The sequence below is a fragment of the Venustampulla echinocandica genome (genome assembly GCF_003357145.1).
Source record: "Venustampulla echinocandica strain BP 5553 chromosome Unknown scaffold_6, whole genome shotgun sequence".
In the NCBI taxonomy this organism is placed as follows: domain Eukaryota; kingdom Fungi; phylum Ascomycota; class Leotiomycetes; order Helotiales; family Pleuroascaceae; genus Venustampulla; species Venustampulla echinocandica.
The window spans coordinates 1,472,304-1,492,227 of record NW_022474211.1 but is presented as its reverse complement, the minus strand read 5'-3'; the positions used below and the strand labels follow the sequence as shown (position 1 = coordinate 1,492,227).

General features: G+C 46.9%; 6 protein-coding genes across 6 annotated transcripts; 4 read left to right on the top strand and 2 right to left on the bottom strand.

Moving 5' to 3' along the window:
• Positions 1-371: 371 nt before the first annotated feature.
• Positions 372-1,616, top strand: BP5553_07903 (Six-hairpin glycosidase; the record flags this gene model as incomplete). Its single annotated transcript, XM_032016526.1, has 1 exon — positions 372-1,616. The coding sequence occupies one exon, from the start codon at positions 372-374 to the stop codon at positions 1,614-1,616; it is 1,245 nt and encodes a 414-aa protein (XP_031867757.1).
• An 860-nt stretch (positions 1,617-2,476) lies between these two features.
• Positions 2,477-3,311, bottom strand: BP5553_07902 (uncharacterized protein; the record flags this gene model as incomplete). Its single annotated transcript, XM_032016525.1, has 3 exons — positions 2,477-3,082; positions 3,141-3,233; positions 3,279-3,311. 3 exons carry the CDS (start codon positions 3,309-3,311, stop codon positions 2,477-2,479), a joined length of 732 nt encoding a protein of 243 aa, XP_031867756.1.
• A 217-nt stretch (positions 3,312-3,528) lies between these two features.
• Positions 3,529-5,949, top strand: BP5553_07901 (Mitochondrial intermediate peptidase-like protein; the record flags this gene model as incomplete). Its single annotated transcript, XM_032016524.1, has 1 exon — positions 3,529-5,949. One exon carries the CDS (start codon positions 3,529-3,531, stop codon positions 5,947-5,949), a length of 2,421 nt encoding a protein of 806 aa, XP_031867755.1.
• Positions 5,950-6,744: 795 nt separating this feature from the next.
• On the top strand, positions 6,745-8,233 carry BP5553_07900 (CMGC protein kinase; the record flags this gene model as incomplete). Its single annotated transcript, XM_032016523.1, has 5 exons — positions 6,745-6,926; positions 6,981-7,327; positions 7,386-7,699; positions 7,756-7,996; positions 8,046-8,233. The coding sequence occupies 5 exons, from the start codon at positions 6,745-6,747 to the stop codon at positions 8,231-8,233; spliced, it is 1,272 nt and encodes a 423-aa protein (XP_031867754.1).
• A 1,125-nt stretch (positions 8,234-9,358) lies between these two features.
• Positions 9,359-13,082, bottom strand: BP5553_07899 (uncharacterized protein; the record flags this gene model as incomplete). The annotated part of the gene is made up of 8 exons (XM_032016522.1): positions 9,359-9,722; positions 9,796-11,074; positions 11,141-11,440; positions 11,513-11,839; positions 11,914-12,079; positions 12,138-12,425; positions 12,616-12,868; positions 12,961-13,082. 8 exons carry the CDS (start codon positions 13,080-13,082, stop codon positions 9,359-9,361), a joined length of 3,099 nt encoding a protein of 1,032 aa, XP_031867753.1.
• A 3,175-nt stretch (positions 13,083-16,257) lies between these two features.
• Positions 16,258-16,976, top strand: BP5553_07898 (uncharacterized protein; the record flags this gene model as incomplete). The annotated part of the gene is made up of 3 exons (XM_032016521.1): positions 16,258-16,397; positions 16,450-16,515; positions 16,568-16,976. 3 exons carry the CDS (start codon positions 16,258-16,260, stop codon positions 16,974-16,976), a joined length of 615 nt encoding a protein of 204 aa, XP_031867752.1.
• Between the last annotated feature and the right edge of the window lie 2,948 nt (positions 16,977-19,924).

Genomic DNA, 19,924 nt, shown 5'->3' with positions numbered 1-19,924 from the left:
ATATCTCTTTGCGCGTAAGGACCGGCAGCTAAAATCCGAAACTCCGACGCTCTTTTGTTATAATTGATAACATTCCTCCACCTGCCAAGTGGCTTTGTCTTAGTTGTTCTGCCTCGGTATCTACGTACCTTCCCAGGCCGCAGGATTGGGCGATGTCTACATTAAGCGAGAAACGCATAAAGGTACCGTTTCACAGTGAGTAAGGGAGGCTCACGAGCGTTTCTATCATCTAGAGCACAACAGCTCTTTAGCAGAGACGGAGATATCACAAGGCTTGTCGGCATTGAGTACAGCAAATTTGGACCCACTAGCCAGAGAATCCGAGTGGCCCCCAGCTGGCGAAGTATATATAATCTGGCGATTTGCCCAAGATGCAACATGTATTCTCCGAAGTCTCAACTGCTATTCCCACCATCAATGGGACGGAGGCTGCAACTTGGTCTGGATTAATAATGGTGTTGTCGCACTTCTCTTTTAGACTGTTCTCAGTCCTCCTGTCTTCAATTCCCTTTACGCTATCATCCACAGCTGGCACCGCCGCCGAGACGGAGCTTGCTTTCAACACCTTGCAAGAATGGTATAGCAACGACACTGGACTCTGGACAACCGCTGGCTGGTGGAACAGTGCAAACTGTCTGACCACCGTTGGAGACTTGGCTGCAGTCGACTCGAGTGTGGCACCTACAGTGCAAAAGGTCTTCTCCAACACCCTTGTCCAAGCACAAAAGGCCAACCTCCAAATGCAAAAGGTAGTGACTGCATCTTTTAATGTCGAGACCTTCTACGGGCCCGTGTTCCCGTCAAATGTCGTCGTACCAGAATCCACCAATACCAAGGGTTTCCTCAACGGCTTTTACGATGACGAAGGGTGGTGGGCACTGGGATGGATACAGGCCTACGACGTAACTAAAAACACCGAATACCTCCAAACTGCTATGGATATATTCAATGATATGTCCGGCGGGGGCAACACACCCTGTGGCGGAATATGGTGGGACAAGGCCCAGACATATGTAAACGCCATCGCCAACGAGCTCTATCTTTCTGTGGCAGCTCACCTGGCAAACCGCCTCCCGAACGACCAATCCAACTATTTAAACATCGCCCTAAAGCAGTGGAACTGGTTTGAAAACACCGGCATGATAAATTCGAAAAACACTATTAACGATGGCCTCACCAAGTCTTGTGAACCCAATAACGGAACTGTATGGTCGTACAATCAAGGCGTCATCCTTGGGGGCCTAGTCGAACTCGCTACGGCTTCAGGCGACCCGTCCTACCTCCTAACCGCCTCAACCATTGCATCCGCAGCCATATCCGCGCTCTCTAACTCCAGTGGCGTTCTGCATGACCCATGTGAGCCGAACTGTGGGGGCGATGGTTCGCAGTTCAAAGGGATTTTCATGAGGAATTTAGGGAAGCTGCAGACGGTTAGGCCGAAAGATGAGTTTCTCGGGTTTATAGAGAGTAACAAGGACAGTATTTTGAAGAGTAATAGGGATTCGAAAAATAGGATGGGTGTTGTTTGGAGTGGGCCGGTTACTGAGCCCGCAACTGCGAGTTCGCATAGCTCAGCTATGGACGCGCTCGTTGCGGCTTTGGCGTTGGGTGTATAGAGTGGTGGATAAAAGTATTCTCCGTATTTGGAAAAATGTGTTAGAATGGGGGTTTAGAGAATAATTAATAAAGCGGGTGTGCTACGTATTACAAAGCAAACTATGAAAGAGCGTTACACGTTGATTGTGCAATAGGTCATTGTGTAACTTAATACCGTTGGGTAATATATGGGGTCAACTCGCCACGTTACAGAATTATTATTTAGTTAGGGTTACTTGGCACGTGGAAGCAGCAGCGGGGATATGTTTTCTCAGGTGATTTGCGGGATACGTGAGACATGTTTAAAGGGATGTTATATGAGAAAATGGCTTGGAATGACATGCCGGGCTTTACTCCTATACTTAGTCAATGGAGGATAGTGGTAGCGCCTGTCACGTAAGGGCTATAAGTCAAACGTAAGATGATTTCGTACAGATAGAGTTAGGTTTTCTAATAAACGGCACTAAACACATCTCCATATATATGCTCGCTATAATATAATACCTCGAGCGCGAGGAAGCATAGCCGGGTGCTGGAGATTAATAAGTGTTTACTGGTATACAAGCAGCATGAAGTGCTCAATTCTAGAGCTACCGGAATCTTGAATAAAATAGCCCCACCTAGTGTGATGGAAAGTCCTACGAGGTTAAAGAATAGACAAATGTAATGAGGCATTGAAGAGAGATTTCTGCAATATATCTCGGTCCTCTAATTCTGGCAAGCTTTTCCTTCCGGATAAGGATATCCCGAAAGCGGCCGACTTGGTTTGGTTTTGCCAAGCGGTAGATTCACAACATGAGAAGATGTATCTCTTTAGTTCACACAAGAAAGTCTATTGTTTGTACAGAGAGCATATCTAATACGTCCTCAAATGTTACGCTCATTTGCCCTGTTTGACCCAGCCCTCGACAACCTCCCGGCCCGAGCTAACTTTATCATCCACAATATCAACAGCTTGCTGGGAATGAACCTTCACCATCCTGCATGCCTTCTCAATCCCCTCTCTCGTTCTCATGTGGCCATCCGCTATCGCCGGGAACCGCTGTTCATATTTCCATACCAGATCCGAGATATTCCGCATAGTAACGGGCAGCACAACCCACCCCGCCCCGATGCCCACCGCAACCGGTACCGCAGCCCTCAACATAATATTCCGATTTCGAGAAACAATGCTACCAGCCATAGCGCCAATAAGCACGTATAAAGCTCCTGGCAAAAGTTTCTCCCCGGATTGAGGCGATGGTGCTAGGGAAGCGATTGTGCTTGTAAAGCTCTGCTCTAGACCCAGCGCTGAATCCATAACCTCGTTCACTTTGCTTTCAGCTGCCGCGACGTGCGCATGTAGGAACATGCGCGTCTTTCCTATTTTAACGGCTAGACGATCGGTTGGTGTTGGGTGGTTTGACTTCTTCGAGATCGTGGAACGGTCGGTCGACGTGGGGGCAGCTGGCGTATCCTCGAAGTCATCATATATTGGCTTTTTGGACTGCTAAATGGTAAGAAAGGATCATCCGGTATTTATATATAGAGTAGGACATGCTTACTTCTGGCCCCTCGGGAGACTCTGCGTGCAAAGTAGTCTTGGGGAACAGAGCTACCCCAGCGACGACGACCCCGGTGGCTACGGGAGCAAAGCCCTGCGAAAGTCAGCTTGATATCTAGTCAATTGGAGAATACATTACACATGCCTGCCGTAAGAACAATCGTGAAGCCATGGCTCAATTGGCGTCGATGTGGAGGCTCAATGGAGTTGGGGAAGAGGCTTAAAATCCAGCTTGTGATGGTTCGAGGTCGGGTGTGTTTATGCAGGATAACATAACTTACATAAGCGCGTCACAAAAATATCATTCCGATATCGAGTTACCTCGGTGGTACCACCCTCCACAGATACCTTCTTATACAAGCTTCCTTTTGTACATATGGGTGGGAGATATGTTCAAAACTGCAGTTTCTCGGCCATGGATATGCTCGACATGTATCCGCCGCCAATTGCCAGCACGCCGCCTTCGCTCGACTAGCTCGATAGCTCCATCTCTCCATTATGATAACGAACGAAACCCAACCAGCTCCTTCAAGGACGTCTCCAGTCTAATAGGAGCTGCCAATCCTGACGCCCAGCATGACGACCGAACGCTCCGCCAGATGTTCGACTCACCCGGCTTCTGGAAGGACTTTTCCCAATCCTCGAGAACTCATAATGGTCGGAATAGCGGGCTCGTTCAGAACAGATATCTGACCAGCGCTGATGGATTCCAAAGATTTGCACACACAAGTCTGAGGAAGGCACAACGGATAGTTGAGAAGGTGCTGGCCGCCAAAACACGAGAAGAGTACCACCAGGTTGTGCGCCAGTTGGACAGACTGAGCGACTTGCTATGCCGTGTGATAGACCTCTCGGACTTTGTTCGAGCTACGCATCCAAACCCGGAAATCCAAATGGCTGCTGCGAGGGCTTATAACACCATGTACGAGTACATGAATGTTCTCAATACTACAACAGGGCTGGCTGAGCAGTTAACAATCGCTATGAAAGATAAAGATGCTCCCTGGGGCGAGCAGGAACGAATGGTGGCTCGGATTTTAGAACGAGATTTCGCCAAGTCTGGAATAGATCTTTCCAAAAACCGGCGGGACCGCTTCGTGTCTCTGTCCCAGGAAATCTCCGATGTTGGGCTGAGTTACACAGACTCGATGGCACCAGAGAAGCATTTTTTGCCTTTCCGAAGCTCCCAGCTAGAAGGAGTTGACCCCCTCTTTATCAGCAACTTCAAGAGGTTGGGAATGATCATTTTGCCAACGGTTGGGGAACCTGCTATCACTGCTCTGCGTACTGTCAAGGACCCTGAGGTGAGAAAAGAGATCTTCATGGCTAGCCGCACAGCATCCCGTTCAACTGTGAACAAGCTCGAGACTTTGTTGCAGAAGAGGGCAGAATTGGCAAAGCTTGTCGGATATGATAGCTACGGTCATTTAGCTCTTGAAGATAAGATGGCGGGACAGCCACAAAGTGTGCTTAAATTCCTAAACCAATTATCCTCTCAAAACATTGATGCTTTATCACTACAATTTGAGCAGGTCCAAGCTATGAAGGAGCGTAAAACTCATATAGATGGAGCAGTTATTGAGCCCTGGGATAAGGATTATTATACTGCCAAAATACTCGAGTCAATGCGCTCGAAGAACCGGACACCTGATTTTCTGTCGTCCTATTTCTCTCTTGGCACAGTCATGCAAGGGCTATCAAGATTATTTTCACGTCTCTATGGGATCAGACTTGTGCCGAAGGAGACTCAACCAGGAGAGGCATGGAATCCTGATGTCCGCCGGCTTGACGTAGTATCAGACCAGGATGGCCACGTTGCTGTCTTGTACTGTGACCTATTTGCTCGCCCAGGAAAGTCACCAAATCCAGCACATTTCACTCTCCGTTGCTCACGATGGATTGGCGATGAAGAGATCAAGGAAGCACATTCCGCGGCCGATCCTATTTTCGCTTCTGCCGAAGAGGCTGCTAACGATGGGATGGCTATTTCCAAAGAGGGCCATCCGGGAGGTGTAATGCAACTTCCCACCATTGCTTTGATTTGCGATTTTGCACAGACGCCTGGCTCTAGGCGACCAGTCCTCCTCAGCCTTTCAGAAGTTATAACTTTATTCCATGAGATGGGTCATGCTATCCATTCCATCCTCGGCCGAACAGATTTCCAAAACCTGTCAGGAACAAGAGTCGTCAGCGATTTTGCTGAATTCCCGTCAGTGCTGATGGAGCATTTTGCTGTGGATCAGAACGTCCTGTCCCTTTTCGCTCGGCATTACGAAACCGACGAACCCCTTCCGTATGAGATGGTCGCTGAGCAGTTGGCATTTAACAAGAAATTCGAGGCGTTCGACATTGATAACCAAATCAACCTCTCGCTACTCGATCAGGAACTCCACTCCTCTAAGGCTCTGGATCCCTCTTTCGACAGTACCAGGATATTTCACGAACTACAAGCAAAATACTCCAAGCTACCCGTCGATCCACCAGGTACTAGGTGGCAAGGCTTTTTCGGACATTTATTTACATATGGTGGCACCTATTATAGCTATCTCTTCGACCGAGCTATTGCCCGACGTGTCTGGCAAAAGGTTTTCGATTCCGGAAATAACAACGGTTCGATCAGTAGAAGCTCGGGAGAAAGGCTGAAAACTGATGTTTTGAGATGGGGTGGTGGAAGAGATGCATGGCATTGCTTAGCTGCAACTTTAGAGGATGAGAGACTTATCGATCCTACTCCCGGTAGAGCAATGGATCTTGTTGGTACCTGGGGCATCGAGGGCAAGGAACATACGGAGAAACCGGAGAAGCGCTAATCTTGACTAGAGGCTGCCAAAACGCAAGAGAGTCGAGCTGTAACTGCACGAAGTGACTCGCAATGGTTCACGACAGCCCGACTGTTCAGATTATGTACACTATTTCTCTTAACATCAAAATTAGACTATTAGAGGATAATCTACCGTAATTTTCTCTCAAGGCGAGGTGGAGGCCTTAGTTACCTGAGTGATGGAGACGCAATGCGTTGGCGGCTTACCCCAAGTTCGTCGCTCATCTGCGCCCTGGTGCGGGGAGTTAGGCTCACTCCAACATATCCAACATACAGGACTGTTTGAGGGGTATAAACCACTGTCCGCATTGGATACCACTCCTATTCTTCCATACACCCGATTCACCCGATCTTGTGGCCAGGGTAGATACTACTAGGCTTCAGTAAACCAATCTCGCATAACCATAGCACTGAGTTTTAACTTGAGTTGTAGTGGAACCCAACATCCTATGAAAGACGGCCCATATCATGGTTCTAGGATCCTAGGTAAAAAATAACATGAAGGGATCGGACGCATACCCGTAATTGTTGATGCCTGCGTTCGCTAAACTTGAGGCGTTTACAGTATGTGCCAACACTCGGTACAGTCACCTACTCGTACGACAGTTCCTTCAACTTCAGCCTTCGCGTTTTCGGCCGCAGTTTGCCAACGATCGTTACAAAACAACGCCATAATTAGATGATGATGTCAATTCGTAAACCTCCCATACGGCGTTCGTTTAGGAACTTTCAACGAGCGGCTACTAAGTCAGCAAGAAACTATACCACGACAACTTCAACATCAATGGCAGGTCCTATAATTCTCCCACTTGATGTTCCAGTCGAGGAAGAGACATCCCCAAATTACGATCCAAAGGGCTATTATCCAGTGGACCCGGGGCAACTCTTCAACAACAGATATGAGATGATAGCAAAACTTGGGTGGGGTTGCAGCTCGACCGTATGGCTAGCTCGAGATGTCAAACGGTAAGTATCATATATATGCTAAATATAGGTATCTACAGTCTAACAGTTTTATAGTTGGTGGTGGCAGCCTGACCGATATGTGGCTGTAAAGGTCGGCACATACAGATATGCCACTAGGAATGCTGCAGAGCACGAGTTAAATATCTCTCGGCGTATTTCCAATCAAAATCCGTCGCATGAAGGCTTTCCTTACGTGAGGAGTATCATTGATAGCTTCGAGGCAGTGGGACCAGATGGCACCCATGTATGCTTAGTATATGAGCCTATGAGAGAGCCTCTTTGGATGTTTCAGCGACGGTGCAAAAATGACAGGCTCACCATTGAGCTTGTTAAAGGATACTTGGGCCTTCTTTTAAGGGCCCTGGATTATCTCCACTCTGAGTGTCATATCGTACATACAGGTAATCCGATACTGCACTCAGCCCTCAATATATGTGAGAGCTTACCTAGTAAATCAAGATCTCAAGCTAGACAATATCTTAGTCGGATTTGAGGACCCATCTGTGCTCCGCGACTTCGCTCAGGCACAGCCCACATACCCAATGCCTCGAAAAACCAGAGATGGTCGATCAATATACCTATCACACAATAATTTTGGTCCCCTTCGATCCTTCTACATACTCCCAAAAGTTTCAGACTTCGGACTCGCACAGCCCGGAGATGGTCCCCAACCAATGGTTCACCCCATTCAGCCTGATCACTATTGCGCTCCAGAAGTTATTTTAGGTGCAGGATGGTCCTATAGCGCAGATATTTGGAACCTCGGCGTACTGGTACATTTCTCATTTCATATATATGATTAAGCATCTCTAACATAATACAAAAACAGATTTGGAATATGATGGAAAATAAAGAATTGTTTACTAATATTAGATCCAACCAAGGTGAGTATGATTGCAAAGCACATCTTGCGCAGATGATTGCACTGCTGGGGCCTCCACCGAAAGAGCTCCTTGACAGGGGAGGGCAGGGAGGCAAATGGAACTGGGAACCTGAAATGGAAAATCCTGCCGGCGAGCTTTGTAATAATGCGATGGAGTTTTATAGAGGCCCCTATTTCGACTCCGACGGTGAGTTATTCCCAAATCTTTTATAATAGTGCCTAATCTTCTATTATAGGTGTATTCCTGCACAAAGACCTTATTCCTGGCGACTTAAATCTAGAGGGTACAGTGACTGCTCTCGAAGGCGACGATAAAAAAGCCTTTTTCGACTTCATCAGTAAGATGCTTCAGTGGATGCCGGAAGACAGGAAGACGGCTAAGGAGCTACTGGAACACCCGTGGCTACAAATGCCCGATGAGTGAAGAATGTACCGGACGTGAACTTGAGAATATATAATCGTGGGATCAGTCCTATCTCATATTTGCTCCGCTCCAAGAAGACTACTCCACACTAGAAGATCCCAAATGTATAATTATTCCCTGATCCAACCGCGACGCCGGCCGTACTGGCCTTTTAGGGTCAGCAGGATTTTCGAGATGCACTGCCCGCATTAAAGAATTATACGATCATAAGAGAAACTATAAGGATTGAAGTACATGGGGGGAAACCCTGAGGACCCAAGAAGGGTCATCTGGGCTGGGAACGAGATCGCAAGCAGGGCTTGAGGAAATGAGGGAGCACTTATACAGGAATGTTTGAATGCTATTATATTACCCCCGTACTACAAAAAATCACGTTATAGTTTGAGTTGACGGGTAATAGATCGAGGGCAGGGCGTCGGTCACGTAATTAATAGGTATTGAACTATAGTTCCTCTCGCAGATAGAGATAGCGGTTCGTGAGGACCCGAGTTTAAGATCACTTTTGTACTTAAGAATAGGAGGTCCTTTCAGGGATTTCAGGAGAATGATTAAGCTAGATGGGGTTGTGAGTCGGAGGCGCTAGTGCACGAAGTTGTTCTCGCATAAGAAAGAGAATTCAATTATATATATGGATAAGTAATAAAGAGGCAGGATTTAAAATATATACTTTCGAGCTTTAGGAGTAAGTCGCTTCAATCTAAAAACGTTTATATCCAATCCACTCTAGTTCTAGCATATAACATCCTCCAGTCCTAGCACATAATATAAGACTCTCATTTATAAGTAGCAGCTTATCACTTGTTTAGTTATTGTATATTCCAATATATTCTATACGTGAACGATCTTACAACCCTGCAACACTCACCTGCGAATCACTCATCCAGATTTCGGAAATGAAATGAGACAATTAGAGGTAAGCTGGCCTTGAGAACCCAGTGTGTAACACCAAGCAGCTCGCGTTTCATGCTCGAGGGACTGGAATATATTAACTGGCAGGCTAGAGATAGCACACTAGCTACTATATTCGTTACAATGTTGTAAGATCGCTAGCTGGAAGGCTAGGTCGATGTCTGCATCAGGTAGCCTGTATCTTGAATTCCCCCTATCTTGAGTGGCACAACTCAGTTACATTAGAGGACAGAAAACGTTATCTTCCGAGTCGGAATCTAGGAAAGCACCAGGCACCTCATACTTGTACTCAGAGCCATTGGGCTGGCTTTCATATCCCTCTTCTTCCGATTTAATATCGATTTTAAAAGTGTTCGTTGATGCATTAACCAGAGGTTGAATGGAAACAACACTCTTGAACGGGTCTCGGTCATCGGTGACCTGGTCGGTAGCGACAGGCTCTCGTTTCAGCCAGTCTATGTTCAAAACGGCCGTGGAACAAACCGTGCAATCCCCTTCGTGCACCAAGACTCCGTTTATGTCATCCTGAGTAAAGTCAACACCGCAGTTTGCACATATTAGATGGCGACACGGAAGTAGCCTAGGAGAGAAGCTATTAGCGATGCACCGCGAGTTCACGCCGGGCAACACAGACTAAGTTGAAAATGACCCACCGATAGCTCGCCCAGTTTACCACGCAGTTGTCGCAATAGCCAGGGATCTTTTGGTTCGAGGGAGTTCCTCCGATACCAGCACTCTTAACAGGTGGCAGCATTTTCTTGGCCGGCTTGATGCTAGCAAGCCCAAAGCTCAACTCAGCCTGTCCCTTAGAGCAGCTCGGTGTAAAGGGAATGCCTCTTTTCAAGTAGTCGTCGAATGAAATCGGGCACGGTGGTGGCTCTAAACCAGTCATTATTCTGAATGACTCTGCATTCACAATCTGGACACTGATAAGACAAGCATCGTTGACGTTCCAGGATCGAGGGTCCTCTTCGTCTGGCACAATGCGTTGCCTGATTTTCCCCCCCGCTCCAACGTCGAGGAGCGGTGAATAATCTGACTTCGTTCCTCCCCCTACGAACATTTGCCGCTCAAGAAGTAATACCTGTCCTGGTCTAACATCCGCGCGCTGCAAAGTGGTCCTGTCATTGGAAAACGTCCGGCGATCTGAAGACTGACTACGTATATAAAAGGTCCACATCTCTGGTTGTAGACATAGCGCGTGAGCTGCTTGGGCTGCTACAAAGCCTAGAGTTGTCTCCGGGAAGACAGATAGCCACAGTTCTTGTTTGCGTGGATATAGACACCGGACCGTTACTCGGAATGCTCTTGAAGGAGGAGGTGGCCAGAGCTGAAACTCTACGGTTCTCCGCTTCCTTTGGGACGATTTTACCCAATCCAGCTCGTCGAGAAGCGTCCTCTTCCTAGAGGGCCCCCCACGCGCCCGAGCATGTATACGCGTTTGCAACGGGATTTCAAGGTCTGAGCAGGACTCGAATCTCTGCGGGTGTTGCCAGTCTGCCCTGGTACGCTCGCCATAATATTGCAAATCTGATGGGTGGTGGTCTCGGCGCATCAGCTGGAATCGTCCCAGTTGTAGTTGTGGTATTATTTCGATTTGGATACCTCCCACTGTTGCCAGGCCCGTAACTTGATGTTCAATTGTTTCTGGTGATAAGGGCTGGGCGGCAACGAATTGTCTGACGAAGCCAGGAGCAATCGACACTCCATCCAGCCATTGCTGTGCTGGGTTGTCGCCACCGCGAACGTAGAGGTAGTCCTGTGTTCGCTCGATACCATTCAGCCTCTTTAATACAGTTGCCATGTTAGCTTTAACAGGCTCTCCGGACAGGCCATTAACCCCACCAATAAATACTCGAATGGCATATTTTGCTTCTGGTGCAAACATATCCGAGCCGTATACATGGAAGTTTATTTTCATAGCCTCCATATCTAATGAAAAATTCAGTTTGTCAGTTCGTAACTGGGCAATCAATAATGACTAGAGGACACACGTACCATACAACGGTACGACAATGCCTCCTTTCTCGACTGCATTTCTTGGAAGTTTGTCCTTTATTTTACTGACAGGCAAAAGTGGTAACGCGCCGAGACTATTGGGTGCCGGGTAGCTCCCTCCATCGTCCGGAATTCGCACCGTTCTATGGAAAGATATTGCAAGGCTATCACTGACGTGTATGCATGGGAAATTTGGCATGCTCTGGCTTGGAGACAACTGATCTCTCCTGAATGCCCCGAGCTCTGCTTTCAGCTTTCCGTTATTTCGAACGTGTGGTTCATGGACTGACATAGAACAGTCTGCATGAACGTGAGCTTCAAAATTTCATGTGGCAATTCTCGCCGAATGCGCTAGTATTGGTAAGAACGTACAGTCACTGAGAGCTTTTGAGAAGAATTCTATGACGGGCTCGTCTTTGTTGATTCTCAGATTGTTAAAGTCATAAGTCGAGGGACCACTGGACGTTATCGCTGGGATACTATCCGTGTACCATGGAATCTGTTCGTGATCAAAGGGCCTATGAAGTCCTGTAATGGTATTTGGACGATACCATCTCCTCGGAACTGCTGACTCGCACAGCTTCTCTATGGTGGTATGCTCTGGATAAAGAGCAGTCAACTGTTTAGAGCCATTGTATGAATTTATCACGCAACGCACGAAGCCTTCGGGAACGTCCTCCGTAAGACCATCAGAAGGACCTAGAGATTGCACGGAGTGAGTGAGGAGCTCACAGGCTGATACAGAACCACCGTGACTCTCATTGTTAACTTACAAGTCTCGGGGGCGGTCTGAGCCACCAGTTCGCAGACAACCTTCTGAAACAGGTGACAATCTCCACGAGTGAAGTTGTGCATCTGGGCAATGCTCCGGTGATCGCCGTTAAGGGGCATGGAAACCTCGTTGTTCAAACCTATCACGGCTGAATCCTTTGGTACCACCTGTAACTCGTCAATTAAGAAACTCTTAGAGTCTGGGGATCAAGACTTGTGAGGATACCATGATGCGATTCATTTCGCAAGTCTCGTAGAAGCTGAATATCTTGAGTCTAGAGCAAATTTTGGAAAACTGGTGCGACTTTTCGCTCAAAAAGTCATTATAGCGCTCTAGCCTTCGGATCAATCGTGTGTTAGGTTTGAATATCATGCTTAAGCGCGCAACACTGGCAACAATAGAGCCAAAGTTCGCGGTGGAAGAACCTTTATGAGGTGTTGCGAGAAATATGATGCCCACGGTTGCGTCAAATATTGGCGTATACAAGGCGTCAAGCTTCGCTTCGATCAATGCCTATAAGGAAGGCTAAAAGTTAGCATACACTGTCAGGTTCGATCAGTTCGATGGATATGTCTTGAACTGTTCGTAGAGTTTACCATCTTGGCAACAATTCCTCCCATGGAATGAGCGATCCATATAATCCGGTGACTCTGAGCAGATATTAATACGCGCGTGGTATATCAAGCCGCCGGGTGTCGATTACCTCAAATCTAACTCGCACTTGCCGAACACTCTCTAGGAGACTCCGCACAAAGTCCCCTAGATCCAATGAAGATGATACCGAGGAGAAAACGCTAGCATTATACCCGAAAGTCCAGATACGGGCATTTGTGCCCCGAATCTCATCCTTGACAAGAGAAGGAAGATGGTCTCGGAACCAGGTATTGCCAGGTCCATCTTCTGGAGATTGCCAAGTCTTTGTAGCCCCGCCGTTTAGACCATGGAGAAGAAAAATGCTATTTCGACCACCTGCAGTCAGAAGTAGTTCACGCGATAGACCCCGGAGAACAGCCCCTGCACAGGCAGAATGGTTGTTTCTTATACTCACTCGCAAGTATATGTCAGGGCAGGCTGGAGCGGCTGGACTAAGTACAGCCCTGGCTCATTTTGCCCACTGAAATATGTATAGCAGCCAGCACTTCCAGAGCCGGATACCGGATCTGCGGCCATATCTAAGTCTGCTCGTGAGAATTTTGGTAGGTATAGGCAGCGACGAAACCGTCTTGAATTTTTTTCAGATGGAGTCAGGCATTCATGAGGACTGGTTCACATCAGACTGCGATCCATCTCTTTGGGACTCGGAAAGAGGGGAAGTGAGCAACAGGTAGCATTGTCACCCTTGCGTATGCGGCACGTCGTTTCTCAACAAATTAGAGGCTGCTCTACATCTTATCGCCGGCTGCATCCCCTCCCACAGCATGTACATTGCTATTGGATCAAATTTAAGCATCACACACAAGAGCCTCATCAACAACATAGTGTGATTGCTATAAGTAAAGAGGTATTTTTAATGGCCTTCACATCACACGACCATAAGCAGAACCTTCCTCGAAAAACGGCCTCGCAAAGCAGTCTGTTAATTAACCAGCTGATATAGATGTCACAGGATACACATTCTATTATATAAAAGGGCAGTTTCTAGACCTAGAGGTATTTATTAGAGCCTCATACTCCATCCTCAGGTTTCTAAATCGGCATCCTGAAATTAATAATAGTTCAAGACTAGCGCATGTTACACTTAATATAACCGTTGTAACTTCTGCGTTATGAGACTACGGCATCTCTTTTGAGTTTTGGATTGCCCCTTGGATTATATTATCTACTCGAAGGATAACATAATAAAGGAAGTCCTTATCTCACATTAAGCTGCAATTTCCCTATTCTGCATCGCTTGGGCGCTGATTTAATCCCTTTTCAAGCGAGGGAATACTGATGTTAAATTGCCAAAATTCAAATAGACAGGAGGATCATTTGTCTCTTTAATGCACTATAAAAATTGCCGAATATAAGCTGAATAACCTCTCTACATATTCTCTCAAAATACAGATAGCTGTCCTAACGTTTAAACGACCTTTCCATTCCCAGTGCTTTTAAGCTTCTAGTACTTCCGTTCCTGCTGCCTTCAATTTAATCGCCTCTGTTAAATCCGCGTTCTTCCTGGAAACAATAAACATTTTCTATGCAGACTACATAACAAGCCCAAATGATGCAAGACGACAAAGTAAATGAACTGCTCGACGCAGTAACGTGTGTGTCATAACTCCAGGAGCCAGTCCCTGGGTCATGATATGTGGATTTTCCTCTATTCCATGGCTATGGAATATGGCCCAAATATGGGTGAAAAAACACAAACGTATTGGAAGTATCCCATCCACTCTGGGTGGACACTCCGCGAAGAAAGGATATCGGTGGTCAGTATATTGTATATTTGGTTCCTTGTGGTGTGCTCCTCGGTGCGGGATGTATACAACTTGTCCTTTGGTGCCCTGTCTTTCCTGTTTTATGTATACGGTAACGAAACGCGATAACGCAGACTGGTGGTCCTTACGTTCAACTAGTTGTTGACCGAGCTGCCCTAGTGATCGTCCTTATTAGATGTGGGACAAACAGACAGAGCGCAATAATAACCAGCCCTGGGGACATGCAATCTTAGCTTTTAATAATCATTCCCTTTTCCGCTACCGCATAAGAGTATAACTGGGCATGCCGTGGTCCAAAGTAGCGCCTCAAGAACCAATGCACGGTGGTACTAGACACCATTGCAAGGCATACCGACCAGGGGATAAGTCCAAGCATCACAACATCGGGATTGATTCCTAAACTCAGGCCAGAAATGGTAGCCGAAGTAATTGCCAAAATGAAAATAGCGGCCTGGTATTTGTCAAGTTCCTGGCGTCGATATGCAAAAGATGAGATTGCGCAACCTTCGACAATGCATGCAAATAACATTAAGCCAGGTGAAGGATCGAAGATATAAGTGAAATGGCCTGGATCAAAAGCTTGGGCTTCATGCCAGTTGCTCGGTGGACTACTACTCTGCTCAGTTAAATCAGACTAGGGAGCACGAAATGGCAGGATGGGTATACCAACTCGAAGCTCATTATGAAGAGCATAAGATGTTGTCATCAGACAGCAAAAGGAGACAAAAAGGATTTCCCAGCAAGTCGCGAGGGCATGGTGGGAACAGTGCTGGTGTAGAAAGGCCGCCGACGCCCCAGGGGCTGTAGGAGGACCCATTGATAAGCTCGACAACGAGCGACCTGTGGTTTGATACGAACAAGATTCCTGCTTCAATGATGTAGGTCTGAATACTTTGTCGTGCATAACCTGGCACACGGAGATAGTTAAATAGAACTTGGTAAGGTAACAATCGAACACGGCTGAGAGCCCAAGGGCAGTGACCCCACACTCTAAACAAGGCTCTGCCTGCAACCGCTTGGGCACGTGCAAGGTGTTGCCCTGAGAAGGCTGACGAGATTCCAACTCTACAAAAATATCAGGACTCCGGCACGAACGGCCAATGCAAATGGTGGGCCCAACCGGAAATACACATCCCTTTGATGCAGCTGTACAGGGAGTTATGAGCTTGTGACCATCTCGGTGATCTGATTTGGCTTGGGCAGACTGGTTGGGCCCTATCTGAGCTGCGGGCTGACCACAAGGCTGAGTCGGGCACAAATCGTCGCATTCGCTCACCGGGCGAGCAAGACGTGGATTGGTTTATTTTGGCAAGCCAATATAAGGCAAACTGACAAGGCTACAATCTGATTTCAAACAGAGTAGAGCTGAGGCAGGGTCGGATTACCAATGATATAAGCACCACTTGAAGGATCCCAATGACGAGGGATTTCGGCGCGGATGTAGTCGCTGTCAGTATTACAGATTGGGCTTTGCTGCCCAAGAACACTTGCGCCACAGCGTAATTGTTGATATCGTAGCGAGATATTGTCCAGTGCTATCATGGAAATGGTATCTAGGAAGCTAGATCTTCCTGCTGTGACTGAGACAGGTAAACTGCGTTACTGCCCGACGAAACCCACGACAGATTTCCGCTCTGGAGTCTTGAGCCTGTTTTCCCTCTGCAGCCAACTAGATTTGCGGAATCTCTTAAATAGTTGTGCTCGGTGTCCAGATGGCAATCCGCTTCTGAGACTCGGAAGTTTTGACCTCCATCGATCACGATAGCTTATGCAAAGATTGAACGACGGCACTACCACCAAAGGATCCAGATAAATTTATCGCGCACAAAACTGCCGAGTTCTATATTTCCGTTTGGCAATCGCAAAATCTAACATTGTCTCCTACGACTTTGAAGACGTGCCAAGCAATCACAACCGTATACACCATGGCGGCTTTCCTTCGCAGTTTCGTCGAGTCTCACCAAGTCGAAATCAAACGGGTCTCCTCTGGTGCCATGATCGGCTCGGCACTGGCCTTCGTAGGGGTTTCGCGACCTCCGTACGAAGGTGGATTGGTCTACTACGCGTACTGGCTTATCTCCTTCACTAATTGCTATTTTGTACTAATGCACCTTTAGCTCCATATCCATATATATTACCTTCATGGTAATATTCATGTGGATTCATTGGATCGAGCTTACTGAGTAAGCTTAACCATCTAGAGTCGTGGCCCTGACTGGTGCTAACTTTGTTTAGTAATGCTTTCTGTGTCATCCTGGCCATATTCGTCACTGGGAAACTTCTGTTCGTGCCATCACACATACGACATCACTTCGCTCCTTATGTGCCCTTCGTGGAGTCCCTGGCCATCCTCATGGCTGTTTGGTTGGCCCCAAGGTCCCCGTCATTCCTTGCATCAAGAGCCCTTTCGGACCAAGGTTCAATAAGATCCAATGGATACTTCCAGGAATGGGCAAATTCTGACGCACCGTGGAACCCGATTGAATTCTCCCATATGGACCAAGCATTTGACGAGGCGCGCGGACCCGGGGTCCCAAGCTCTAATGGGAGCATCAGCACTGATGAGTATGGGGCGGCGTATAGCGATGGCGTCAATTCAAGCCCTTGTTCATCAGAAAACACCACCGATCCGTTCTTTAGTTAGACATGCGCTTCGCAAGCCACAGCCCATCGCGGAGAATTGCGAACATATCCATGATTCCAGGGGCTAGGACCATCCATGCGTTTTTGATTTTTCTTGACACCTGACCGCATGTTTCTTGATGCAGGAGGTCCATACGTTATTGGCAATGCTGTTTCCTAGTTATATCCAAAACACGGACAAAATTCCAGGGATAAACCGGAGGAATACCAGCATCATGGCCATATTTTATTGAATAACAGCTTTAAAGAACCACAGAACAACTGCAGTGCCACGCAGATATGTATCTTGACCTTAGAGGGATCCAGACCCGCCAGAGGACAAGAACCAGATGAGACTTCATTAGCCGATAATCCATACCAGTGGAATATTTCTTTTCCGAGGCCATACGCAACGGGATGACTTCAGTAGCGATGTTCAAATGGCCACCCATTATGACACTAGCCATTCGGACCTCTTGTGAACCTTCCTGCGTTGTGGCAACAGCGCATCGAAGAGCTAAGAAAATTTCATCTCATCATAAATTTAGATTTTTCTGAATATACTTCTCTCGCTTGGTCTCTCTTCAGTTCAGGAAGCAAACAGTTGGCGCTGTGGCAAACAGTCGTTTCGTCATTGGTGCCTTGAACGTTAGCTTGTTCGGTCTAGAAGCCTTGTCCGGGATAGGACATCAAAATCCGTCAGATGGAGCCCAACTCTGTAAGTGCTTGCATGCCCCTCAGCGACAGTGAAGTGCGGGAATGCCGGAGAGTCGGACCCTACTCTCATGACTAGGTGCTAATACTACGAAGCTGGCTGGGAATCATACCACTCTGACCGGTTTCTCTATCAGCCTGACACCTAACAGCACCTATCAACGAGATCACCAAGCATACCAAATCTATCTCAACTGATGGCCGACACGATAGATCTTACACTATGACGAATGATATTGGCTATATTCTAGAAGCTCTAGGCTCCGTACAACGTCATTTTGGGGTTAATGATGGTGAGGACGGCCAGCGGCAGGAATGTTTGAATCTGATTGACCATGTACCATTAGCGAAGTCCAGAGGGACATGCCACGCAGGCGTACGGAGGCGGTTTTGATGATGTATTAGTTATCCATGTCATTGTATATTGGGGAGCAGATGGAGAGTTCGGGGATGATGTTCGGTTGTGATGGATGCGGTCGGTACATATGTTGACGACGTGCTTTTCGGACCTAAGGATGGCGGGTGGGTGGTCGAAGGAGATCGTAACTTCAATATAGAACATAACACATTGCAATGATATCGACGATTATCAACGATTGGCGTCGCCCCTCGGCTCCATTCTGATTGATATGTGACACGCTCTATGTTGTTGATGTTGATGGATGAAAGCTTCCAGAGACTAGTCACCAGTGGGTGACAAAACTCGCGAACCACCCGAATATTAGCTGATCCCAAAACAACAACACCACCCCTTTATAAGAACAACCAAAATGGCACCTTTAACACGATCGCAGGCTCGTCCTAGTACTCCTCCTAATATAACTCATTCTCTTGAAACTAATACTATCAAAAAAACGCGTTTTTTTAATATATACGACGCTCAATACCTCTGTAAGTTCCTTCTGTCGATTACTCGGCATTCCCAGACATCCCATACAACAGCTATTAGATAGTTACGGGAACGTCAGATACTTGGCTCTCCTGCCTATCGCCATAGCCGCCAAAGGTTACTTAAGCTCGGCCGGCCATCAAAAGTCACAAAAGACCAATGTCAAGCCTTTATTTCGCCTTCCCAAAACCCCGTCCGAGATCAGCTATACGAAGCCCAGATTCAATACTATAATCTTAACGTTCATAAACGTATATTACAACGACAGTTGTTATAGCATATAAGAAAGGCTCGGAGGTATAAACAGGTATATATCCGGAAGAAGATTTCTCAAAACAACTTCCGAGAACGGTCGCGATATAGTACTAAACACCAAGGCAAAGAGGTAGACGACTTTTGGTAATATATCTTCTTTACAGACAAGGTATATATTAATCTTTCTTCTATGTTCCAGGGGCATATATTACGGGAACAAGGAACCCGTTACAACTGTGATAATATCCATGAAAGAGGGGAGAAAACAGGAGTTAAACTCTATATTGGAGCCTAGGTTAATTGGCACTCAAAAGTAGATAAATTAGAGTTCTATAACGACGAAAAGGACTATATTCAAAATCTAGAGTTCCCGCGCAAGCTTAGGAGGACATTGTACGAGTCGACGGAGGATTTTTCTATTAGAACCTAGGAGTAGGAGGCAGCTCGCCCTCGTAATAAGGACGTGAAGACAAAGGGCAATGCTATAACTCAAATTTACTATATAGAGCGTCTTTTGCCTATATATATTAATGCGATTTATATAGCCCGGCAAAAAGAGCATTCTCTACTATGTAGTTGGTATTTGTAGGAAGATGGAGACCCCTCTCACGGGATCAAGAAAAGGGGGCTTGTAGCTAGGCTTAAAGAAGCTAATTGGGTTACAAACTTTACCTATCTACCCTAATCCCCTGACCTTAACTCTATAGAAGCTGTTTGTAATATTCTTAAGTAAAGGATCCGGCGGAGAGTGTGGAACTCAATAGAGGAGCTTAAGGAGGCTTTACAGGATGAATGGAGTAGGATTACAATGTAGGAGATTCGCGCGTGTATCGTAGATATGCCTAGGCGATGCGACTTACTAGTTAAAATAGGTGGAAAGGCTATTAAGAGCGCACAGTGGTAATACTTGTAGAAATAACTGTAATAATAGTAGATTTTGGTGTACCAGCTAATATTCGGGTGGTTCGCGAGTTTCGTCACCCACTGGTGAGTGTTGTTGTTGGCTTAGTAAGCTGGCGTGCCCCAACCACCGCTGGTGCCGATTGGCTACTTGGGACTCCCGGTTACTCGTGGTTGCCACCAAGTTCCAACCAAGTACAAACTTCGAGCCG